This window comes from Platichthys flesus, chromosome 15 (assembly GCF_949316205.1).
Source record: "Platichthys flesus chromosome 15, fPlaFle2.1, whole genome shotgun sequence".
NCBI classification, from domain to species: Eukaryota; Metazoa; Chordata; class Actinopteri; order Pleuronectiformes; family Pleuronectidae; genus Platichthys; species Platichthys flesus.
Window position 1 is genome coordinate 18,449,478 of NC_084959.1, and position 20,655 is coordinate 18,470,132.

The 20,655-nt window shown below is 41.8% G+C and overlaps 2 protein-coding genes across 3 annotated transcripts; both read right to left on the reverse strand.

Moving 5' to 3' along the window:
* Positions 1–6,696: 6,696 nt before the first annotated feature.
* On the reverse strand, positions 6,697–11,590 carry ruvbl2 (RuvB-like AAA ATPase 2). Its single transcript, XM_062406910.1, has 14 exons — positions 11,465–11,590; positions 10,507–10,564; positions 10,324–10,379; positions 10,069–10,210; positions 9,756–9,885; positions 9,604–9,670; positions 9,352–9,458; positions 9,144–9,237; positions 8,616–8,834; positions 8,173–8,291; positions 7,773–7,892; positions 7,552–7,681; positions 7,284–7,398; positions 6,697–7,049 (listed from the first exon to the last, which is right to left on the reverse strand). Exons 2-14 carry the CDS (start codon positions 10,562–10,564, stop codon positions 7,024–7,026), a joined length of 1,383 nt encoding a protein of 460 aa, XP_062262894.1. The 5' UTR covers positions 11,465–11,590; the 3' UTR covers positions 6,697–7,023.
* A 4,053-nt stretch (positions 11,591–15,643) lies between these two features.
* Positions 15,644–20,421, reverse strand: ftr83 (finTRIM family, member 83). Of its 2 annotated transcripts, XM_062405511.1 has the most exons (8): positions 19,750–20,421; positions 19,056–19,151; positions 18,624–18,857; positions 18,208–18,367; positions 18,024–18,080; positions 17,398–17,466; positions 16,847–16,917; positions 16,414–16,550 (listed from the first exon to the last, which is right to left on the reverse strand). In XM_062405511.1, the coding sequence occupies exons 1-7, from the start codon at positions 20,323–20,325 to the stop codon at positions 16,865–16,867; spliced, it is 1,245 nt and encodes a 414-aa protein (XP_062261495.1). In that variant the 5' UTR covers positions 20,326–20,421; the 3' UTR covers positions 16,414–16,550; positions 16,847–16,864. The 2 variants fall into 2 exon arrangements, with proteins under 2 accessions (XP_062261494.1, XP_062261495.1); XM_062405510.1 differs by lacking the exon at positions 16,847–16,917 and having other exon boundaries at positions 15,644–16,550; positions 19,750–20,418.
* Positions 20,422–20,655: the final 234 nt, after the last annotated feature.

Sequence of the window (20,655 nt, forward strand, 5' to 3'; positions counted from 1 at the left end):
TCTCATGTGTCAATGGATGGTCAGGCCTGCGGAGGCAACTAACCTTGAGCTGTCAGTGTCTGCATTAATGCATGGCTCTGCATGTATTACCGTGTCATTAGAGAAGCCGACACATGTTTCAGAGGAAGCATGAGATGTCCTCCTCCTCTTTAGTGTCTGCCCATGTGGAATGAATAAGAGATGTGCTTCATGGTGGTTGAGCAATGTCAATGAAGGAACCAACGCATTTGATTCAAGAAGACGTAAATGGCAAGTAATGGTCAGGCGTGCTGTTACTGGAGCCACAGTAGCAGAAGACGTCATAACCCTCCAGCTAGTTCTAATGATCACTCTACATCTCCCATCGCGCCTTGAAGCAGGGGCTTCATATCAAACTGTGCCAGCGAGGTCCCCGCCGCAATAGGGGATTAATTTGATTTGCATGCTTACTAACAAGGATGTAATGCAAATTGACAGTGGAATAGTGTTAGCGCGACTGTGCTAGTTATGTGCCGCAGTGGGTTCAGTGTCGCGGGTGCAGCAAGACGAAGTTATGAACACCAGAGTTCTCTGAATTAAACATGAGCTTATGCTTGACTTGGCAAAGCGTGAATGATGTTGGTTGCTGTTTTTAGCTCGCTTGTTTCCATATTTAGCTCTCCTCTTTCCACTGCAGCATAACCTGATTCAGAATAAACTTCCTCGGCTATTTATGCGTGTGCCTGGGTGTACACGGGGAGCATCTGCATTCATGTGATCCACACGTGAGGATGTGGCGGGGGAGCAGCTTTGTGAATGACTAAAGTGCGTATAGTGCAGAGTGCAGGCTGGGGCAGTGAATGGCAACAGCTCTGTTTGAATGGAAGCAGAAGAGCAAGTTACATTGTGTACAGACGGTATGTACACACCTACACTCATAACAAAAAGCTGTGTTTGTCGGGTTGCACGCAGGTGTGTGCAGCCGAGAAATCACAAATGCAACGATGCATCAAATAGTAAACACCAAGACGAGCACAAAGAGGTGAATGTGCACATAGAAAACTACTCCGAGAAGAGTTTAAGAGGTCAAATGAGTTAATTTCAGTTTTACATGTCATTAAACCAGGATCGCGCATAGGATATATTTACTCATAATGTGCCATGTAATTAAAGGTGCTTAAATCAAGGAGAAAATCATGCATATAGTTAATGTTGCTCTTCCCTGGGTAATTAAGTGCTCCCTAATTGGGTGGAATCAGTTATGCTCTAATATTTTTGCAGTAGATGGTCTGAATAAGCTCGGTCGTCTTGTCAGCGTGGTCAGTAAAATGATTTGGGTTAATCAAGCTCAGCGCTCTAACCTCTTTTTATTAAGGCCCCGGACAGATTGGATTGTACTGACCCCTGCACAGGGAGTTAGTGCCTCAACCTTCAGGGTGAAGATACAGGGTCCCATGGGCGTGAAAGTTACAAACTCTTCTTTGTCTGTACGGCAATTAATATACAAAACTTGCATAAATCATAGAATGAGCATGGACGGCAGTGGTTAGTAGTGTCGCCTCACTGCGAGATCGCTCACGGTTAGTATCCCACCGTGGTTGGGCTCTTTCTGTGTGAAATTTGCTATGGGTACTCCAGCTTCCTTCCACAGTCCAGAGACATGCAGATTGGGGTTAGGTCAACTGAAGACTCTGAATTGACCATGAGGTGAGTGTGAAGGGTTTTGTCACTATATGTTGGCACTGCTGTCACCGGTGACCTCTCCAGGGTGTACCCCGCCTCTTGCCCAATGTCAGCTGGGATTTGCTCCGAATTCCTCCGAGACCCCACAAAGGATAATACGTGTAGATAAAGGATTGATAGTTGACTTGTCATCAGATAACACATTTTGTCTTGTTACACTCTAAGAACAAGGGGCCCCTGTGTTGACAACGATCAAACATCAAAAGAAACCCACTATCTATAGAACCTTTATTCATATGTGATATCATCCATGTATTCGTCAAACTTCCGCTGAACAAAGACTCATTTGCCTCAGGCTTCTTTGCATGCTCTGCTCTCTCCTCTCACTTCACCTCACCTCTTACACAACCAGACAATCCAGAGCCGAGCGCTGTAAACCACGAATGAATGAATGTCACTGAAGGAGCGCACTGAAATGAGGGATAAATGTGTTTGATAGATTATTCACGAGTGCAGGTTGCGCTGTGATGGTGAAACTGAGTGCATGTTGCCTCTCGTACTACAGATAAGTCCACCCAAAGAAACTTTGATTTTTCAAGTCTAGAAACTCATTGGATCAAACAGGAGTAAAAAGGTCTCGACGACAAATTTCCCAGAGGTGGTCTAAGAAGACTAATTAAAATAATAGCATGAGGTTATTGTAATGAAATCTGCTGGCAAAAGTGCTCATTACAATTTCCTCAATTACTTCAAAGCCTTCTGTTATATTAATCATGTCACATATTCATAATTACTAAGTTCTTTTTGTGTCTGTCTCTAAATCCTGTTCTCCAACCTCAAATACTACACACATTCCCCACCATATGTGAATGAACAGTACGATGCAGATCGAATGACCTCATTCTCCGCTTTTACCACAGGAATCACCGGCTCCTCCTGTTCACACATGGCAGTGAGACAGAGAGGATGAAGATTTATTTTTTCTGGAAAACCTCAGGAAATGGTCTCGAATCCTGTCCATTCATGTGCTTCACATTTCAAACGGTGCTTAAACCATAAAATCCAATTTAAGAAATGGTATATGAAAAAAAGACTGTGGCAAGAGAGACGATAAAAAATAGTATAGTACGGTCGTATTGAAAATATGCATAGGGACTGGGAGCAAAATGAACACATGATTCTTATGTGTGATAGAGTCTAATTGCATTGAGAATGGTCCTGACCTCTTTTCCAAAACAATACAGCTGTGGGTGTGCGTACAATGTGTGTGTGTGCACAGGGGTTGATGAGAGGTCAAGTCAGGAGTCAGGTGGAACAGGGAGGTCAAGACAGATAAAGAAAAGAAATATCAAAAATCTTCACAAGTCGTATTGTTATCTTATAGTCTAGACCGTATATAAAAAGTCAACACGTTCAGAGGGTTTTAGCTTTTGAAAGCTGAAGACGTTGGTGGTGACAGAAGTTATTAAATCCATCTTTGGCTCATGTGTTGTGATGGTTGGATTTTCAGCAGCATCTGCTTGTTTGGTAAAATCCCACCTTGACAGCAAATCTATTTTCTAATCCAACTGATTGACAATATCTCGGATCAATTAAATTGATCATGGAGCCGATTCATTTCATGACCGATTGTGATTCTGATGTACACACATTTAGCTAATGAACTTAGTTAGACTCGAAGAAATATCCTATGAACTCTGACACGGTCAATAGTGTGGAAAGGCTTTCCTTCCTGCCACCCTGACCCAGGGTGAAGGTTTGTAAAGTCCTTCACTGATTTCTGTCTGGTCTATAGAATTACATTGGCCAGTTACAGTAGCAGATGTGAGAATACTGGCATCGTCTGACTGTGCTGGGGCACCCTAATCTGTGCAGCAGGCAAAATGCCACAATGTGTTAGCATGCTGTGCAGCCTTGTAGCCTGTGGACAGTGGTGTGTGGAGACAAAGAGTGGGAGCCAATCCAGGAAAACACACAGCCACAGGGGCTGAGCTGAATGTTATCTGCAAACAACGGAGTCACATTGACACTGCAGAGAAGGAAATGTCTTCAGGTCAGGTTTATTCTGATGAATATTAAATACATTAGAGACTGTTGAGACTGGAGATAAATATGTGCATGGGAGAGACAGTCAACAAAACTGCTGCTGTGAATTCTAAATACAAAGATTCATCACAAGAGAGAAGGATCACACACAAACACACAAACACACACACACACACACATTTCACATTTCCATGACATCACATTGCATTGACTTAAATTGATTTCCTTTCTCTAACCTTAACCATAGTTACTACTTGCCTAACCTTAACCTTAACCTAATGTAAACCTAAACCTAAACCTTGAACTTATCTTTAACATACACCTTATGTGGGCGGCTGTGGCTGAGGGGTAGAGTGGTTGTCCTCCAACCTGAAGGTCAGCAGTTCGATCCCCAGTCGGACCCATCTGCATGCCGAAGTGTCCTTGGGCAAGATGCTGAACCCCAAGTTGCCCCCCCATAGAATAACAAAGTGCTGCGAATAGATGCACTGTATGAATGTGTGTGTGAATGGGTGAATGTAAAACTGTACTGTAAAGCCCTTTGAGTGGTCATCAAGACTAGAAAAGCGCTATATAAATACATAGCCAAAACCATAACCTAATCTTCACCTAAATCTAACCTTAACCAAAAAAAAATGTAAACACCTGACAATTTAATAATTTACATTATGAGGATTTATGAGGAATTTACGTTATGAGGAATTCTTTTCAGGTCCCCATATTTGACAGTGTAGCTATAGATTGAGGTCTCCACAGTGTGAGTTATACCTGGACCACACAAACACACACCTTGTTTTATGTAAAAACAGCTGAACCCTCACAAAGTTCATCTCAGCTTCGATCCAACTCATGAATCCATCAGATGCTGTCGTGGGCTGCAGCAGCCGACAGCAGCCTCAGGGGACTGAGGGGGATTTATGGGATGTAGGCAGCAGGGTGGGTGATCCAAGCAATCCTCACTCCCACCAGCACTAAGCATGAAATATTTATTTCCACGAAGGAGAGAGTCTGTACTGGTCTCATACTCAGTGCAGGTAAAACTGATTAAAAATTGACATGTAATTTGTCTAAATGAGAAGCAGCGTCTTGCTGGTGGATTCTGGGATGGTATTCATACGAGGAAGCACGACTGTGGGTTTCATAGTTGTGATATACCTTATTTTCTCATGTTGTTTTGGGGATAAATCAGATGTAGCGGCCGATAGAAAGTACCAGTGATGCAACCTCGTTTATTTAGTAAAATGACTATTTGTTGTTTATGATGGACACATATAGTGTCACTTTAATGGCGTAAAACCAATTAATCGTTAATGACTAAACAGTTGACCATTTTCAGATGACAAACATATTTTAAACCAAAAATGGAAAAGAACCACAATCAGTCGCCGTAGGATTATTTGCAGTACTAAGCATCTGATTATCTTCATATAGAAAAATCGAGTTATGAATAAATCTGCTCCTCAGCAGGTGTGTGTGTGTGTGTGTCTGTGTGCAGTATGTGTGTGCAGGGTATAGCACCAGCAGGCAGGGTGTTAGATTGAGGTGTGGAGAAAAAAACAGTGAGACAGTTTTAATGAATGAAATGATGCAACAAGAAGATATTTATAGGTTTTCAGCAGTGCAGTGCAGATCTCTTGCTTATTGTGAAGCCATGAAGGAACTGTAGAGACTCCCATTCATCTCACCCATAGACTGTATACATCTCACCTCAGCTTGCATCTTGTGCGCAGAAAATCATTTCTGCAAGAAAGGTCTTTGGGTGCCACCTGGTGGTAGCTAACTCAGATATATGACAGATTTCTGAAGGGCTCATTTTTCATTTTTAGAATGGTCTTATTAGTTTGTTTTTCTTACAATGGCCTACACTCATTTCTATAGATTTTGTTATGTCTCTCCATATCTTTCCAATTTTGTTTTCTTACCTTGCACATGTTAACACAGTAATCGAAAAATATATGTTATATTTACGGAGCCAAAACAAAATTGCTGTAGATGAGACTGTGACTTTCTGCATTTACTCTTCATATATATAAGCAGAACCTTGATGCAATGAACTCTAAATGCTTCCACATAACCGCTGGAGATCTCAGGGAGGATCAGGCTGCCGACACATCATTTCCCAGGTGTGAGACAAAGGGTGTGAACACATACAAGGTGTGATGGATGAAAACAGGGTTGACTGGTGCTGCATATTTATATCTGCAGCTACCGTTTTCATTTATGTATAGTGAAAATACAGTATATAGTTTTGTATTGCCCTGGAATTAGAATTCATATCGCAGCATTTCTGATTTAATAAACCGAACACTTTTGGAGTCAGGTGCGACATGTAGGTGTCACTCTTTTTGGTGCAGTGGAATCTTAGAATTGTTGGTCACGTATCTGTAAGTGTTCTTGTCAGGAGACAAATGTTGTGATGCAAGAGTTGATCCGGAGATGAGGAGGACAGTGTCTTAAAAGTGAGTGCATTTTTGGTGTGATGTAAACTGCTCTACATGGCTCTATGTTGGTAAAGAGTGTTCAATTTGTTTTAATCAACTCATTATAAATATGGCCATTGTTAGTGTTTGGTGCAACTAACTAAACCAGATACTCAATTTCAACGTACTGCATTTAGTTGTCATGGTTCACATGATGTCTAATCCACATGGTCTATGGATTGTGAGGTCTTAACACAGCATAACACTGTAATTAAATGATTTGTTTACAAGCATGAAAAAATGTATACAGCTTATATATAAAAGATGTTTATGTATTATTTCTGAGGAGTTCCAGAAAGGTTTTAGTCATAAATTCCAAGGGTTGTGTATGAGACCCAGAACCCTGGACTCACATCTGTCTGGGTCTGAAATATTTCAACGCAACTGAACTGAGTGAGATGAGTAAAACTAGTTTGACTTGGTGAAATAAGTTTCATTTGTATCAAATTATCTAAATTGAAACTAAACTAGTTGTGACGGTCTAACCAAATGATAACGTCTCTTGTAGCAGCGAAGACAAAGAAGAAAATGAGTGTGCTCATAAAAGCCTGTTTAATAATTTTCATAAAAATAAACCATTGTTAAGACAAGTAACCCAAACAAATAACAGAGGAAGAAATATTCCTGCTTCAAGGCCGCAATGATGAACAGAAACCTGCTAAATTCTGAATTAAGCCAAATTTCAGTAAATACATTTGAAATCAAAACATTTATACGAGAGAAGTTGAACAGAAAAGAAACATGTAACAACTTCAATGTAATGTTGCAATTTAAGTAGAATCAATGGCTCAAAGCCCAGTGGACCATCAACAACATAAAAAGTTCACAGAGTGCGGAAACAAAGCAGTCGTCTTCATTACGAGGTATCCATTGTGGGCGTTTCTGAAATTAAGAGAGAGCAAAAACAAATATATCAAATTTATTCACAAAATATGTTGTATAAATTCTTATTTTACAACAAGGTCTTATATTTGACTCTTAACTGAAAGGGAGAGCTGAGCAAACAGTATGATAGGGAACAGTCTCATAGATCATGTTTGAGCAAATTAAATTAAATTCAGGTTCAGCATTTTATTGCTTTGATTGAACTTTAAAGAGGATTCGGAGCAAACTCACGTGTTTCATTAAAGAGGAAAGAATCCTGATACTCCTTCATGTACTGAGAGGATCTGGCCTCGTCCAGGAACAGAGAATAGACCCGTTTGATGTCCTCCACCTGCACTTCTGTCCCCTGAAGAAGACACAACCCAAAAGATGACCACAACACTTGGCTAATGGAGCTTAAAATGAGTGAAATATCATCAGTCTGGCCTTAAAGAGATGGTTACAGATGTTAATGACATGTTTTTTCCATGTATTACAGCTGTGTCCCCTCTGAGCTTACCTTGCGCTTGCGACACACCAGCCCTGCGGTGCTGATCAGCTGAATGGCGTAGCGCAGCGACGTCTCCATGCCGATGCGAGTCAGGACGGAGTGAGCCTCGTCGCTCAGCTCCACGTCCTCCTCCTCACACCTGAAATAAGAAAACAATCAGATTTAATGAATTCCTAGAATGGAAAGACACACAAAATGTTTGTTGATGGAGGATCAGAGCAGTTTCTCACCGGATCTTGAGGATCTGCTTTGCTTCTTTTTCGGTGTAAGGGGAGGTGGCGATGATGAGCAGGCGATCCAGTAGGTCGATAGGGATGCCATGAGGACTCTGATAGTTTGTGCCGCGGATACTGAACGAGAGGATATTAAGCGTTATTAATATTCAGTTAAAAGTCAAATATAATACTTTTATTGTTTTGGTAAAATCATATAAACATTAACCTATATGGATACTTTTTTTATTTAACCACATGACGACTTAAGAAAATAAGTTGTTAATTGTCAATTGGTATTCAGGTAATTTTTTTAAACTCAAGATACAATTTTACAATGGATAGATAAACAGAAATGTAAAATCAGACAAAGATAAAAACACTCAAATGAAGAGATGAAGGCAGATGTGAACAGTACCGGGTGATGCCTCTGTTGGTGGCCATTATGAGAACTGGAGACAGGTCACTCTCGAGCGCACGGTTCAGGAAAGAAAAGCACTCCATGTCCAGCATGTGGACCTCGTCAATAAATAACACCTGGAGCCACAAACATGGAAAATCAGCCAAATGCAATCATAGAGACGAGACGGACAAAAGCTCACACACGTTTGTACTTCTATCTTAGTGAGGACACTCATTGGCATAATGCATTCCATAGCCCCTTTCCTTAACCTTAACCATCCAAACTAAATGCCTTACCCTAACCCAAATCTAATTCTAACCCCAAAACAGCCCTTTGAATAATGAGAGGCGGTCAAAATATCCTCACTTTCCAAAAACGTCCTCATTCTGGAGGGTCTATGCTTAAAATGGTCCTCACAAAAGGTATAAGTACATGAACACGCAGACAACTGTACCTACCCCTGGGATGATCTCTGCTTTGCCCTCTTCCCTCCACTCACACACTTTAGCATTGATCTGCTCGCGGACTTCAGACTTGATCTCCCCGGTGTCTCCGGAGAAGAGAGCCAGGAAGCCTTGTGTGCGGCTGTTGATGACGTCGATCTCATGGAGGGACACTGTGTGGACCACCTCTTTCCTCTTCTGCAGCTCCCCCTCTGGACACTGCACAAACTGTGTCTGTAAAGATACGTTGGAAAAATGTGGTTAAAAAATGAATGCATCCACTTTTCAGCACATACAGTTGTAAGATTCATCAGTTAATTTCAAATGAGGTAAAACAGGTAAGAGGTCAAAATCATAATCATCCTTGCCTTATCCTTGTGCATTTTAAAACCTAACAATACTGCTTTGAACATAAAATGTGACATATTTTAACAACAAAATTTAGTTTTAAAATGAAGTAAAGTGGCAATAACAGTGAAACGATCTGCTGTTGTTTGTCAGTATGAGTTACAGCATCTGGGTTTTAGTGATGTGACAACAAACCTGAGCTCCCATGGCATCATAGTCTCGGGCTCTGGTGAAGGAGCGGCCAAGCTTGCTGATCTTTCCAGTGGCTTTGTCAATGGTAATAACATCCCTGAAAGACCAGAGAGAAATAGAGTTCAAATTCCAACCGGCCGTCCAATAAGGCCTGAGTGTTGTGAAACTATAGATTACATAAAAACCATCAGATGTGAAGAGATGAACTTACCCTGCTTGAACCTTCTCTTTACTGAGACTGTCAATCATCTTGTTGCCTAAGTCGTATATTGTCTCCATCTCAGTCGTCTTTAGAGTCAACTTGCCTACCTTGGCGCCCTGATAGAGGGAAAAGTGTTTTTTAGTAAAAGGATGATCCAAGAGGGTTGTTTATTTAATAATGCCGAGCAGGGTATGTAAACATTTATCCATTCAAATATTTTCAAAGTGGGGAAAAACTGAACACGGTGTGTAAGCGACCTACCGTTCCAGTGGCTGGTCTATCAATCTGGATTTCCACCACCTCTCCTTCAATAATCTCTGTTTCTTCTCTATAAAAACAGACAAAGAGTGAACAGGGATTCGTTTTAAACCACAAGAATTATAAAACACAAATATTTGTCTTTGCACACTTACTTGATCCTCACTCCAATAGCTTTTCTAAAAGATTGGCTGAGTGCCTCGGTCTTGCTCATCTCCAGAGAGAAGATCTCACTGCCAGCCAGGGCTGTGAAGGGGGTATCGGGGCCAAGAGACTGGGCGATGCCTGCAGTAAAGAGAAAGTTCGAAATAAATCAAGACTTAGCCATACAATCTGGGAGCGGGAACTCTTGCTTTGCAAACATACAACTTAAGCTAATGACACATCAATGCATGGAAACAATATCACTTCCAGGGGAGGATGATGAAATTACATTGTGTTCTGAAAAACCTCCAGGGAGGCCCTTACCCATAGCAATGGCAGTCTTTCCTGTGCCAGGTTGGCCAGCTATCAGTACTGCCCTGCCAGCAATGTGGCCATCTTTGATCATCTCCAGAATGACCCCCGCTGCCCGACGGGAAGCCAGCTGGCCGACCATCCCCTGAGACACCTGCGGGTGAAGAGGATCAAAATAAAAAAGGTATCGTTGAGGCTAAATTCAAAACATATTCATGCACATCATGTAATCCTACATCTGAACACCATGATCTAACTTCACTCTACCTGTCTTGGCTCCAAGGCATCATCCAAACCAAGGCCACGGATGTGAGAATGTGCACCTGAACGCAAGATAAAATGTACCACGTTAGTATTAACCCCCTCCGGTAAAAGTGGCTATTTGAAACAGTTAAAAGTCAACAGACCAGTGTAAATAATTTACATATTTTACATAAACTACATTCTTACCAATCCTCTCGATCCGCATGATGTCACGGACCTCGGGAACCTTCGGAGTCATTGCCATCTGCATTGAGTAAAAAGCAGGTAAAACATGTGTCCTGATGATAAAATAGCCCAAATATAAAAAAAATACTAGCCCCACATGTTTCTGCCTTCCATAACTTTTGAACGATCATTAAATGCAAAGAACAAAATGGAACAAAGCCGCTCTGGACCATCTGTCTTATATACAAGCACTGTTCTCTAACCCTATTCACAAAACGTGGCTAATCTTCATAAACAACATCATGTTCATGAGGAGTTCGGTCTCGTGTCACGCAAACCATTTTAAATCCTCTAGTACAGAGTCATTACCTATATTTGTTCATGTTAGCGCCTAACGAGCCAACATCGTAGAAACTGGTTCTCATCAGGTCTGTTCTCTCGAGTTGTTCGCTCATGACATGTGTTGATGCTGCTGTGGTGTTCTACTTCTATCACCTGATATTAAAGTAACATCGCAGCTGAATAAACTCAACTTGTGCTTTGGTCAGTCGGTTGTCATAGTGACGATCCTAACGTCTGCATCAACACACGAGTGACTCGGCAGCCATGTTAGCCATGTCGCTGTGGCTTTCAATGTGTAATCTATCATTGATCACGTTCCTGTGAACAACAGACCTCCGATGTGTCGGTAATCTCAACTTGACTTTAAGTGTCACGCGAAAGCCACGACTCGAGCCTGCGATCATCACCACAGCGATAGTCGGGCGACATGTGATGCTAACGCTGGCTAATGTTGTGTTAGCACTCTAGCTAGCTCTGTTCACAGGTTTCTGTCTTCTGCAGCCGCTCTTACAACGAGTACGCAACGCTGAAGCTAGCGGGAAGGCTTCAAGTCAAACCACGTGTTTGGTTATAAAAAGACGCAAACGTCTCGAGTGTAGCTCATTTAATAAATCTGTCATATGAAATAAACACTCACCTCTGCGGCCACACTTGTGAAAATGTGGGAATGCGGCGCTTCTTTCTGAGTTGTGCGCAGGGGAAATGCGTCCGGGGAGAAACGACGAGCTTTTTTTCTGTCTGCTGGCTTTGAGTGCTCACTGCCCTCTGGTGTTCCACTTCAAATGGGGATCACGACAACTGGTGATTTGTTGTCTTAATTCAAGATGTTGCCGACTCGGAAGTGCGGTGACCTACTTAAGGTGTCGATAAAATAAATATCCAACAAGAGCCGAAACGAGGTAATGTAATTTATTTAGCCTTCACGTTGAGACAACCCTATAAATAATATGGGTAAAACAAATACAAAATACTTCAACGGGTTTCGAGAAGACATAAAGTAATATTAGCTTCTGGACTAATGACGATCTCATCACGCCACCAAGCCGCTTTGATGATCGGTGCGCTTTACCTCAATAACGCGTTTTTGACACCTGATGTGGTTTAAGCCTGAAACATGCTTCTGCGTTAACGCTCATGTTATCTGGTGATAGCCCCAACACAGAATAAAACCTGCAGATCGAATAACAGGCTTTACAACCTGATGCTCATCCTTCATAGGAGACGGTCAGCAGATGTAATACACAATATAGATAGAAAGTGACCCGGATCAGTTTAAATGTTCTGTATCTTTGCAGTGAATGAAGTTCATCATCAGTATTTCAGGTATTCCCCAATTTAATTGTTCTGGATCAACACAATTTCTCATTTGAACTTTTCCTTGGTTACTTTTTAAATAAAAATCATATTTGGATCACTACCCTTCTAATCCACAAGATGGATAAAAAATGAACCGTATTCATTTCCTGTGTTGATTCAGGGGTGTTTCTATGCTTTATTTTTGAAATAAATGTATTTTGTTATTTAATATTCTAAGTATTCATTAATTATCTTGTTCTCGATTTCCACAAATCGTTATTTTCCTTTTTCCTTTCTTACTTTATAAAAAAACGTAAAGTTTGTACTTCTACTTCAGTATTACACACATGCTAGCTGTTCGCCAACTAGCTTCTTTTCTGGCTAGCAACCATCCAGCCCTCCTAAATGGAGAATGCTCCTTAGATGACATGGATGTAGTAGATGAGTCTTCTATGTAATCAAAGGAGCCTTCTCCTCAATAAAAAATAAGTAAGAATAAGCTATAACTGAATATAGCAAAGAAAACCCCAGTAATGCATGATTATATTCAATACACGTGATTGGTGTGTGCACATTTTAATGATCACTAGAGTCAAACGAAAGCCATTTGTGTGGATGCGCGGCACACGCGTGTGTATTTTTCATAACTCCCTGTTTCTGAATGATGAGCATCGGTTTGTAAAGCCTGTTATTAGGTCTGCAGGTTTTATTCTGTGTTCGGACTATCACCAGATAACATGAGCGTTTCCTCAAACCACATTTCCTTTTATACAGCTGACAAAGAAACGCTTCATTTAGAGTATTTTGTACTGTCTTTATTTTTGCAGCCATATGATTTATATTGTTGTCCCAACGTGATGCTGACAGGGACATATAACATTAACTCGTGAAGGGTTTTTGTTTGATGTTTATTTCCACAACCCCTTCAGTAGATCACCGCACTTCAGACACATGCGCTTTGTGAAAATGATGAATCTGCGACCGAGTCTGCAACCGACCATCAACATCTTGAATAAAGACAACATATCCCCAGTTGCCGTTATCCCCAGTTAAAGCGGAACAGCGGCGGCAAAGAATAACGAGGGGGGAACAGCACAGACACAGAAACTATTGTTGTCTCCATCACATGTTCCCTCTACTTTCCTGTTTATGAAGATGATGTTTGTTATTTGAAAGGTAGGGAAACTACAACGGAGGTGGCACAAAGATAAATGTTTTAGCAGTTGTATTAGCTGTTGGTTTACGTTTGTTGTTGAGTGGACAATTGATTTACTGGGCTACATAGTTCATGCTTTTACCCTTTGCAGGGAACACAACATGTACGTAGGCCATAGTTTACACAGTGTAGGCCTTACCAAACAAATGTGGAATTAACAAATGTGGTCTTACCAAACAAATGTGGCCTTACCAAACTAATGTTCACCATGCGTGGGATAGGTCAATTTGTTCAGGGTGGTTTCCTGTGTTATGTCTGAAGTCATTAATCCTTAATAAAAGCGTTCATTTCTTTGAGGGGCCAAAGCCTCAGATTAGCTGGAACAACAAGTTAAAGCAAAAATACTTTTTAACCATACTTAAAAGGAAATTCACTCATTATCTACTCAACAGTATGCTGATGGAGGGGTGGGTGAAGTGTTTTTGTCCACAAAACACTTTAGGAGTCTCAGGGGACTCAGTGTAGTAGACAAATACAATACAATTTAAACTAATGGTGACCGATTCTTCAAACGTATAAAAACAACAGAAACACTCAGACTCTGACACTTGGACGACACCACCGGATCAGTATGGAGTTTTTTTCTGTTGACTTATACGTTTGAAAAAGTTTCAATTATAGTGAATTTACGATCGATTGTATTATACCTAAATTGTTTTGTGGACTCAAACACTTCACCCACCCCTCCATCGGTATAGTAAGTAGATCATGAGTGAATTTTTATTGTTGGTTGAACCCTCCCTTTAACGTGGTTTTCAAGATCTACCAACAGTGACACACCTTCTCACACATGAAACTCTTCCCGGATCAACAGCCTTGGTATGAGCTGCATGCCTTTCCCCACTAGATGTAGCAAGACTCACCAGTTATTTCACAAGTTGATGAATGAATAGGCAGAGTGACTACAGGCCAAAGTTACACTACAACGGTTCACTGCATTTCACGGCAGACAGTTATAGCTAACTATCCTGTATTTTTTTTATTTCAACTATTTCATCTTTAATTAATCATGTGAGACTATTGAGATATCTCATCTCAATTTCAACAGAGACCTGACCACATTGATCAACAAATAAAAGCAACGCAACAAGGATTTAATAAATAAAAGCTACACAACAAGTATTAAATAAAAGAAAGCAACACAAAAAGGACATAACAAATAAATGCTAAACAAGGATTAAATAAATATAAGCAACACAACAAGAACTCCATCCGAACAATAAAAACAATAAAACTTCTTATCTCACAATAGCTTGTTTTGTAGTGGGAGTGTGAAGTTTTTTCTCTCAGTCTGCTCGCTCTCCTTTAGTGAAATATTTAAATCAACTTTGATGAACAATAGGAGTGGATTCTCCGGGGGAGTTTTTCATATCCTCTCTGCAATACCTTCATAGTTATCCCCTTGAGGCTGCAGTTTTAGGATTCCAACCTACTTCATTTCACAATGACTGGAGGGTGATACTGAAATTTACAGTCTGTTCACAAACAACCTATCTGTTTGACATTGTCCCCCGTTGTGGTTTATCCAGTTGTGTGATCACTGGCTTACATTTAAATGAGACACATGCTTTGTCAGGCTTCTAAAATGCCTCCCAGTGCAGAGAAAATGGCCACCAAGCTGGAGTACAGTTAGACTTGTTCTTCTCTTACAGTGATAGAGTGATACTCTACTTTCCCAGTGACTTTTGAGATGATAGATACTGACAGAAACCCGACTTTTAATGAATAACTAGGTGATAAGGATCTTTACTGTCAGATGGGGCTGGGCCTTAGTTCAGCAGACCACACTACTGCTTGATGAGTTTCAACCATGTGTGAACTCAGGAGCTCTCGGTTACGCCCCACCTATCTCTGTACAATCCCTCTCAAAGCTCTCAGACTTCCACAAAACCAACACTGCTGTTAACGCACAAAGACGTCGTCTCGCTCTTGTACCGTCTCAAGTGGATCCACTCATAATTTGATTTATCTTATGAGCTGGCAAAAGTGATGCAAGCCATTTTTAATTGTTCTTGACACGTAATATTTGAGTTTTGTGGTCCTACAGAGCAGAGCGCTTAACCATAGAGATGGTATTGGAAAGTTACTATTTGTTTTTCACACAAAGTGAATTTGGTTGTTTTGTTTTTTTTAAATTTGCCTTGAATCTGAGGGTTTTCTGTTATTAAATGATGCTCGACAGGTGAAAGAATGAATGGAGGGATGGAGGGATACATTAAAACGTTTTTTTTATTCATGGTAAGCAGGCAGAGGAAGAATAAACCTGTGGAGTGTACGGACGCTAATGAGAATAACAGGATGGCGTAAAAAAAACACAACTTACAACAGTTTATCTTTGCCTTAAAAATGTTTATTGATAGAAAAAAATATGCATGTGCTGCAAGTGTAATCTATCCTCTATAAATGATCACATAATACAGTTCAATCAAGTACAACCTTCATTGTTTTAAATAATGTAAATGCTTCATTCACCTTAGATTCCACTCATGTTAATTTTTTAGAATATTCACAGTCATTAAAAACAGGTCCCCTGATACTTAACACGTATTCTATAGTCTAAAAAGAACTTAGCCAATCATATAGAAATAATTAATCACATGTCATTAAAGTGTAGTAATAGTTTTGTTCTCCATGACAATATTGAATCACCGTTGTACATTGATTATCGGAAGTGGATTATCTAATCAAAGCTGGAGGATGGTGATGGCCGACTCGTACCAAACCCAGAAGCCTGGATAGACAGGTTCACTGAAAGAGGCTTTGAATTTATGGATGAGAGTCATGTTGTCCCCTACAGTGTAGAAAGAGAGGGTTCCCCCAGCGTGGTCGAGGAACACCCCGATACGAGACGAGTAAGGCACCTTGATCTCTATCTGGTCCTTGCTGTGGCGGGCTGAGTAGCTGGAATCCGAGCAGAACAGGCTCCAGGACTTGCGGTTGTATCCGATGCGGCAGGTGTCGCCATAGCCGTTCCTCTTGATGCCTTTGTAGCTGACACCGATGGCTGCCCCCTCCCCGCTCCAGTCAACCTCCCAGTAGTAGGCGCCTCCAGTGAGGGCTTCCTTGCACAGGACCTGGGGCAGGGAGTCAAACCTGGCGGGGCTCTCACCGTAGGACTGGGGGTCTCTCTTGAGGGCAGCTTTCCTGTTCCCTCGAGACAAGTAGAGCTGTCTGTAGGCTGTGTTTGAGTCCAGGGTGAGCGGACAGGCAACTAGGAGCGGACAGGAGAGAAAGGGTTTAGCTGAAATTGCTTGTCTTCAATGTAAAGCACTAAATCCAAGATGGGTAAAGTCTGTGTTTCACAGCAGATAAAGCACCCCTCACCACCAGCTGCAAGGTTGCAGGGGTTAGCAGAAAGTAATTAGGAATCTCTAATTTTTGTTAGATGTTTAACTAACTTCTGTTTTGACACAATTTCAGAGAAATGTGTGTGTGGGGGGGGGGGGGGGGGGGACATTCTGACTGTACACACAGAACTCAGAATGAACCCCAGGGGTTAGATGTCACCTGCCGGCTGTCTGCAGGTCACAGTTGGTGGGACACCCGGCGGACTCGGCTAGATCGGCCCGGCCTATTATCTGGAATGCCAGAGGTATCGACACTGTTTGTGAGTTTGAGCATTGGCAGAAGTCCATCTAACAAAGAGCATACTTGACTATAAAGTGAGACCCGCAACCTTTGAGCACCTTCTGGTGTGACCTTAAAGACGAGGCCCAAGAATAGGAAGTAAACACTGGCTAACAGAAAGTTCTGAGTATTCTTATGATACTAGAAAAAACTATTCTGTTTTTTTTATTCAAATAAAACTAATCAATAAACAACAGCTGTTTTGCACACTCGGTAAAAACATGGGACACTTAAACTGCAACTCTATTGCTTGCTAATACAGTATATTAATGATTACTCTGTCTGTTTCAACACTGCGCCACAGAGCAGTGACTAAAATATATTTTCCTGGTGAACCACAAGGACTGGGCCAGCAGCATCTAATTTGCCTCGTGCAGGGAAAGGAGCAGGAAGAGATGTGAACTGTGTCAGTGCAAAAAACTATGACTCACATTTCAGGAAATCCTCCCTGTGCTGAGGTTCCTGGACCGGGACAGACTTGTACATGACAGCTTCATCACCTGTGGAAGTGAATATCGACACATATATGTCAGTTAAGTCATATTATAAAGTATTATGTTCTGTAACATAATTGTATTAATCAACATTACTACACAAGGAAGTACATTATGACAAGCTCGGTAGTGAGAGCTGGTAAAATGTGGGTAGTGTGGATATTCTTTGTTTTATTAACTCAGATACTGTGACTGGTATGATGTCAATGAAGCTGATCTGAACAAATTATGTAAACTTGCTTAAGGTAAACATTTAACCATGTGGCAGCCAAGTGACCTCAGGCTGCCCTCTAATGAATATCATGCTCTGGCCACGTCTAAACAAGGAACAGGATGGAACAAAGCCCATTGAGTACAGAGGAAATTGTAAATCCGTTTTACTTTCCTGTGATCAAATCAGAATATGAGTCCATGTACTTTCTACATACTGCCCTAATGGATTAACTAGAAGAAGTTTGTATAAGATATCTAAAAAGTGGAAGTTCTTTGTATCCATATTATTGCCACATTACTTTGATGTGAACACATAAAATCAGTGACAGGAAAGTTAATGGCTGACTCACTTTTTATTGAGCGTCTCTTTTTGGATTCGTCCAGTTGACAGAAGGTCATTTTGTTCACTGCAAAGAGAAAAAAAAAACAAGTTAACAGTTTTGATAAGTTTAGGATTGAAATAATATCAAACCCAACATTTTTTTCTGTTACTTCGACCAAACAAGGTCAGGATGGGCGGCTCCACTCTCTCACCTGTCTTGGCGACCTTGACCAGTTCCTCGTTGCTGAATTCATTCAAGTGCTGTTTCATCTCGGAGACGGCCTTCGTCACGGGGCCGAAAGTGAAGTAGGGGTTGACGGTGACTGTGGGCAGCTCCTCTGCCTCCGTCTGAGCGATCAGCATGTGGTAGGACTGATGAGAAAAAAGAAACAGCTCATCATTAGGAAAATTCTTTTACTTTACATTATACATCACATTTTCAGCTCCGAGTTACATCAAACCGATACACATTTAAAGTTGAAAAAGACCATAAAGAATATGTTTAATGGTGCATTTTGTAAGTCTAACAAGCCTAAGTAAGTGTGGCGGTATCATATTGTGAGCTAGGAACTTTGACCTAACTGAATATAAGGTGTCTTAATGTGTTTGTTCAGCAGTCGTCAGTTACCTGGATGAAGTGGATGTGGTCCTCAGTGCGGGACAGCTGGGTGATCTCGCTGTCTCTCCTCTTCAGGTCAGAGATCTCATGGGTCAGACGCTCCAGGTGGCCCTCGGCGTTGTTGAGCGCCGCCCTCTTGTTGGAGGAGATCAGCTTGGTCATCTCCTGCTGCATCCTCTCGATGGAGCGCATCATGTCGGCGAACATCTTCTCGCATTCCTGCAGCGCCCTTGAGGCCGAGTTCTGCACGGGAGAAAGACGGAGGCATGTTAGACATCAACTGGGGTGTCACACTGGTTTTTCAAGCACCCACTTAGGTAAGCTGTCGTCACCCCCACATGAAGGAATGTCTTCTGTATTGCTCAGTTGATTTACTGTCACTTCTCATCTGGAGTGGTTAGTCTGGTTTTGTCATGCATGATGGATGATAGTGGCACAAACCTTGAGTGAGTCCACTGCTTGTTTTAGTTCCTCCATCTGCTTGAGTCGGTCGTGAATCTTCTCCTGGATCTCAGCCTGGGTGGCGCCCAGCCGTTGCTATGAAGAGAGAGAGAACAACAGACTTTGTTTAAAATTAATGACACCGATTCATTTTATCTAAACATGAGATTTTATGGCAGCAGTGTACAGCTCGACGCGAATGTAAATTGCACAACTTTGTTTGTACGTGCAGGGAGCAGCCTTCTTATCGTGCAGGTACTTCTGAGAAAAGGCTTAAGGCTGCACTTTATGGGCTTGTTTCACATACTGTAAACTGCTCTCTCGTGCTGTACCTGCCATTGTTCTGCTTGTGCAATGAGCCATGGTGGGTACATGTGCCACAGTGGATTCACAAAACGGTTGTGTACATAAAAAGCTACGTGCATTTAGCAATAACAACACAGTCTAAGACCACTGTCGTCACTTACAGTTACATAAAAAGCAAAGACGCAAACCTGGCAATAACAAGACATAAATATACAGAATATTTTTTAAGTTATAATTTGCCAATTGTGTTTACACTATTTGTTTAGCTACAGGTTAATATATTGAGTGAAATATGCATTGCGATAAGTCAAATTTAAATTAGGATCAGCATGAACTGGAATGTGTGTTTATACAACACCTGGCCAGGGATAAGTTAAATGTTACCAACCTGCTCCTCAGCCCTCTCCTGCTCGGCAGACACCATGTCGTGACCTTTGTGTTCCTTCACCGTACACAGCACGCAGATGCACATCTGGTCAGTGCGACAGAAAAGCTCCAAACCCTTCTGATGCTGGGGACAGATCTGCCTGTCCAGGTGGCCGATCTCATCCACCAGCTTGTGCCTCTTAAAAGTTGCGGACTCGAAGTGAGGCTTCAGATGCTTCTCGCAGTAGGAGGCCAGACACATCAGGCAGGTCTTGATGGCTTTATGCTTCTTGCCGATGCAGATGTCACACCCTACATCCTGGGGTCCAGCGTAGTTGTAGTCAGGAGACGGCGGTGGAGGTGGAAAAGTCTCTGAGTTGCGCGGGATGGTGGAGTGCCGGGAGCCCGCCATGCGTCTTGGCGTTGGCCTCTTGTTGTAAGAGACCTTGCACTCTGGGCATTGGAACGAACCTGTGTGGTCAGCATGGTCCCAGTAGGTCTTCAGGCAAATGGAGCAGAAGACATGGCCGCATGGGATGGACACTGGATCCCTGAGGTATTCCTTACACAGGTAGCAGCTGTCCTGGTCAGATGACATGAGGGCAATCCGGTGCTGTTCCCTCTAATTAAGTGAAGATGCCGAGAAGAGAGATGTTGACTTGTGTCAGCACAGTAGCAGAGTGATCCCACAGGCACTGCGGTCGCGAGTTATATAGAGTAAACAGAAAGGGAGGTTAAACAGGTTAAGCCGATACCAGTAAAACAAAGGCGGGGCAAGGAAGGACACATGCCTCCATTGGTTACAGAGTCGAAAGAGAATGACTGAAATGTGTGATCATGAGGTTTGGCTTTGTCTATTGTCTCTTCCTGATATGTTTAATTTTTTTTACTCTCACAAAAGAACCAACATATATCTAGATAGACTTCC

Excerpts from the sequence above, each read along its gene's own strand:
- ftr83 (XM_062405510.1), bottom strand. The coding sequence starts at position 20,325 with ATGTCATCTGACCAGGACAGCTGCTACCTGTGTAAGGAATACCTCAGG. Across the intron at positions 18,858-19,055 it reads AAGCAGTGGACTCACTCAAG|AACTCGGCCTCAAGGGCGCT; the intron begins GTTTGTGCCACT and ends TCTCCCGTGCAG. Across the intron at positions 17,467-18,023 it reads AAAGAGACGCTCAATAAAAA|GTGATGAAGCTGTCATGTAC; the intron begins GTGAGTCAGCCA and ends TCACTTCCACAG.
- ruvbl2 (XM_062406910.1), bottom strand. The coding sequence starts at position 10,564 with ATGGCAATGACTCCGAAGGTTCCCGAGGTCCGTGACATCATGCGGATC. Across the intron at positions 10,380-10,506 it reads CATGCGGATCGAGAGGATTG|GTGCACATTCTCACATCCGT; the intron begins GTAAGAATGTAG and ends TCTTGCGTTCAG. Across the intron at positions 7,399-7,551 it reads TGGTGTGTCGCAAGCGCAAG|GGGACAGAAGTGCAGGTGGA; the intron begins GTAAGCTCAGAG and ends TGTCTTCTTCAG.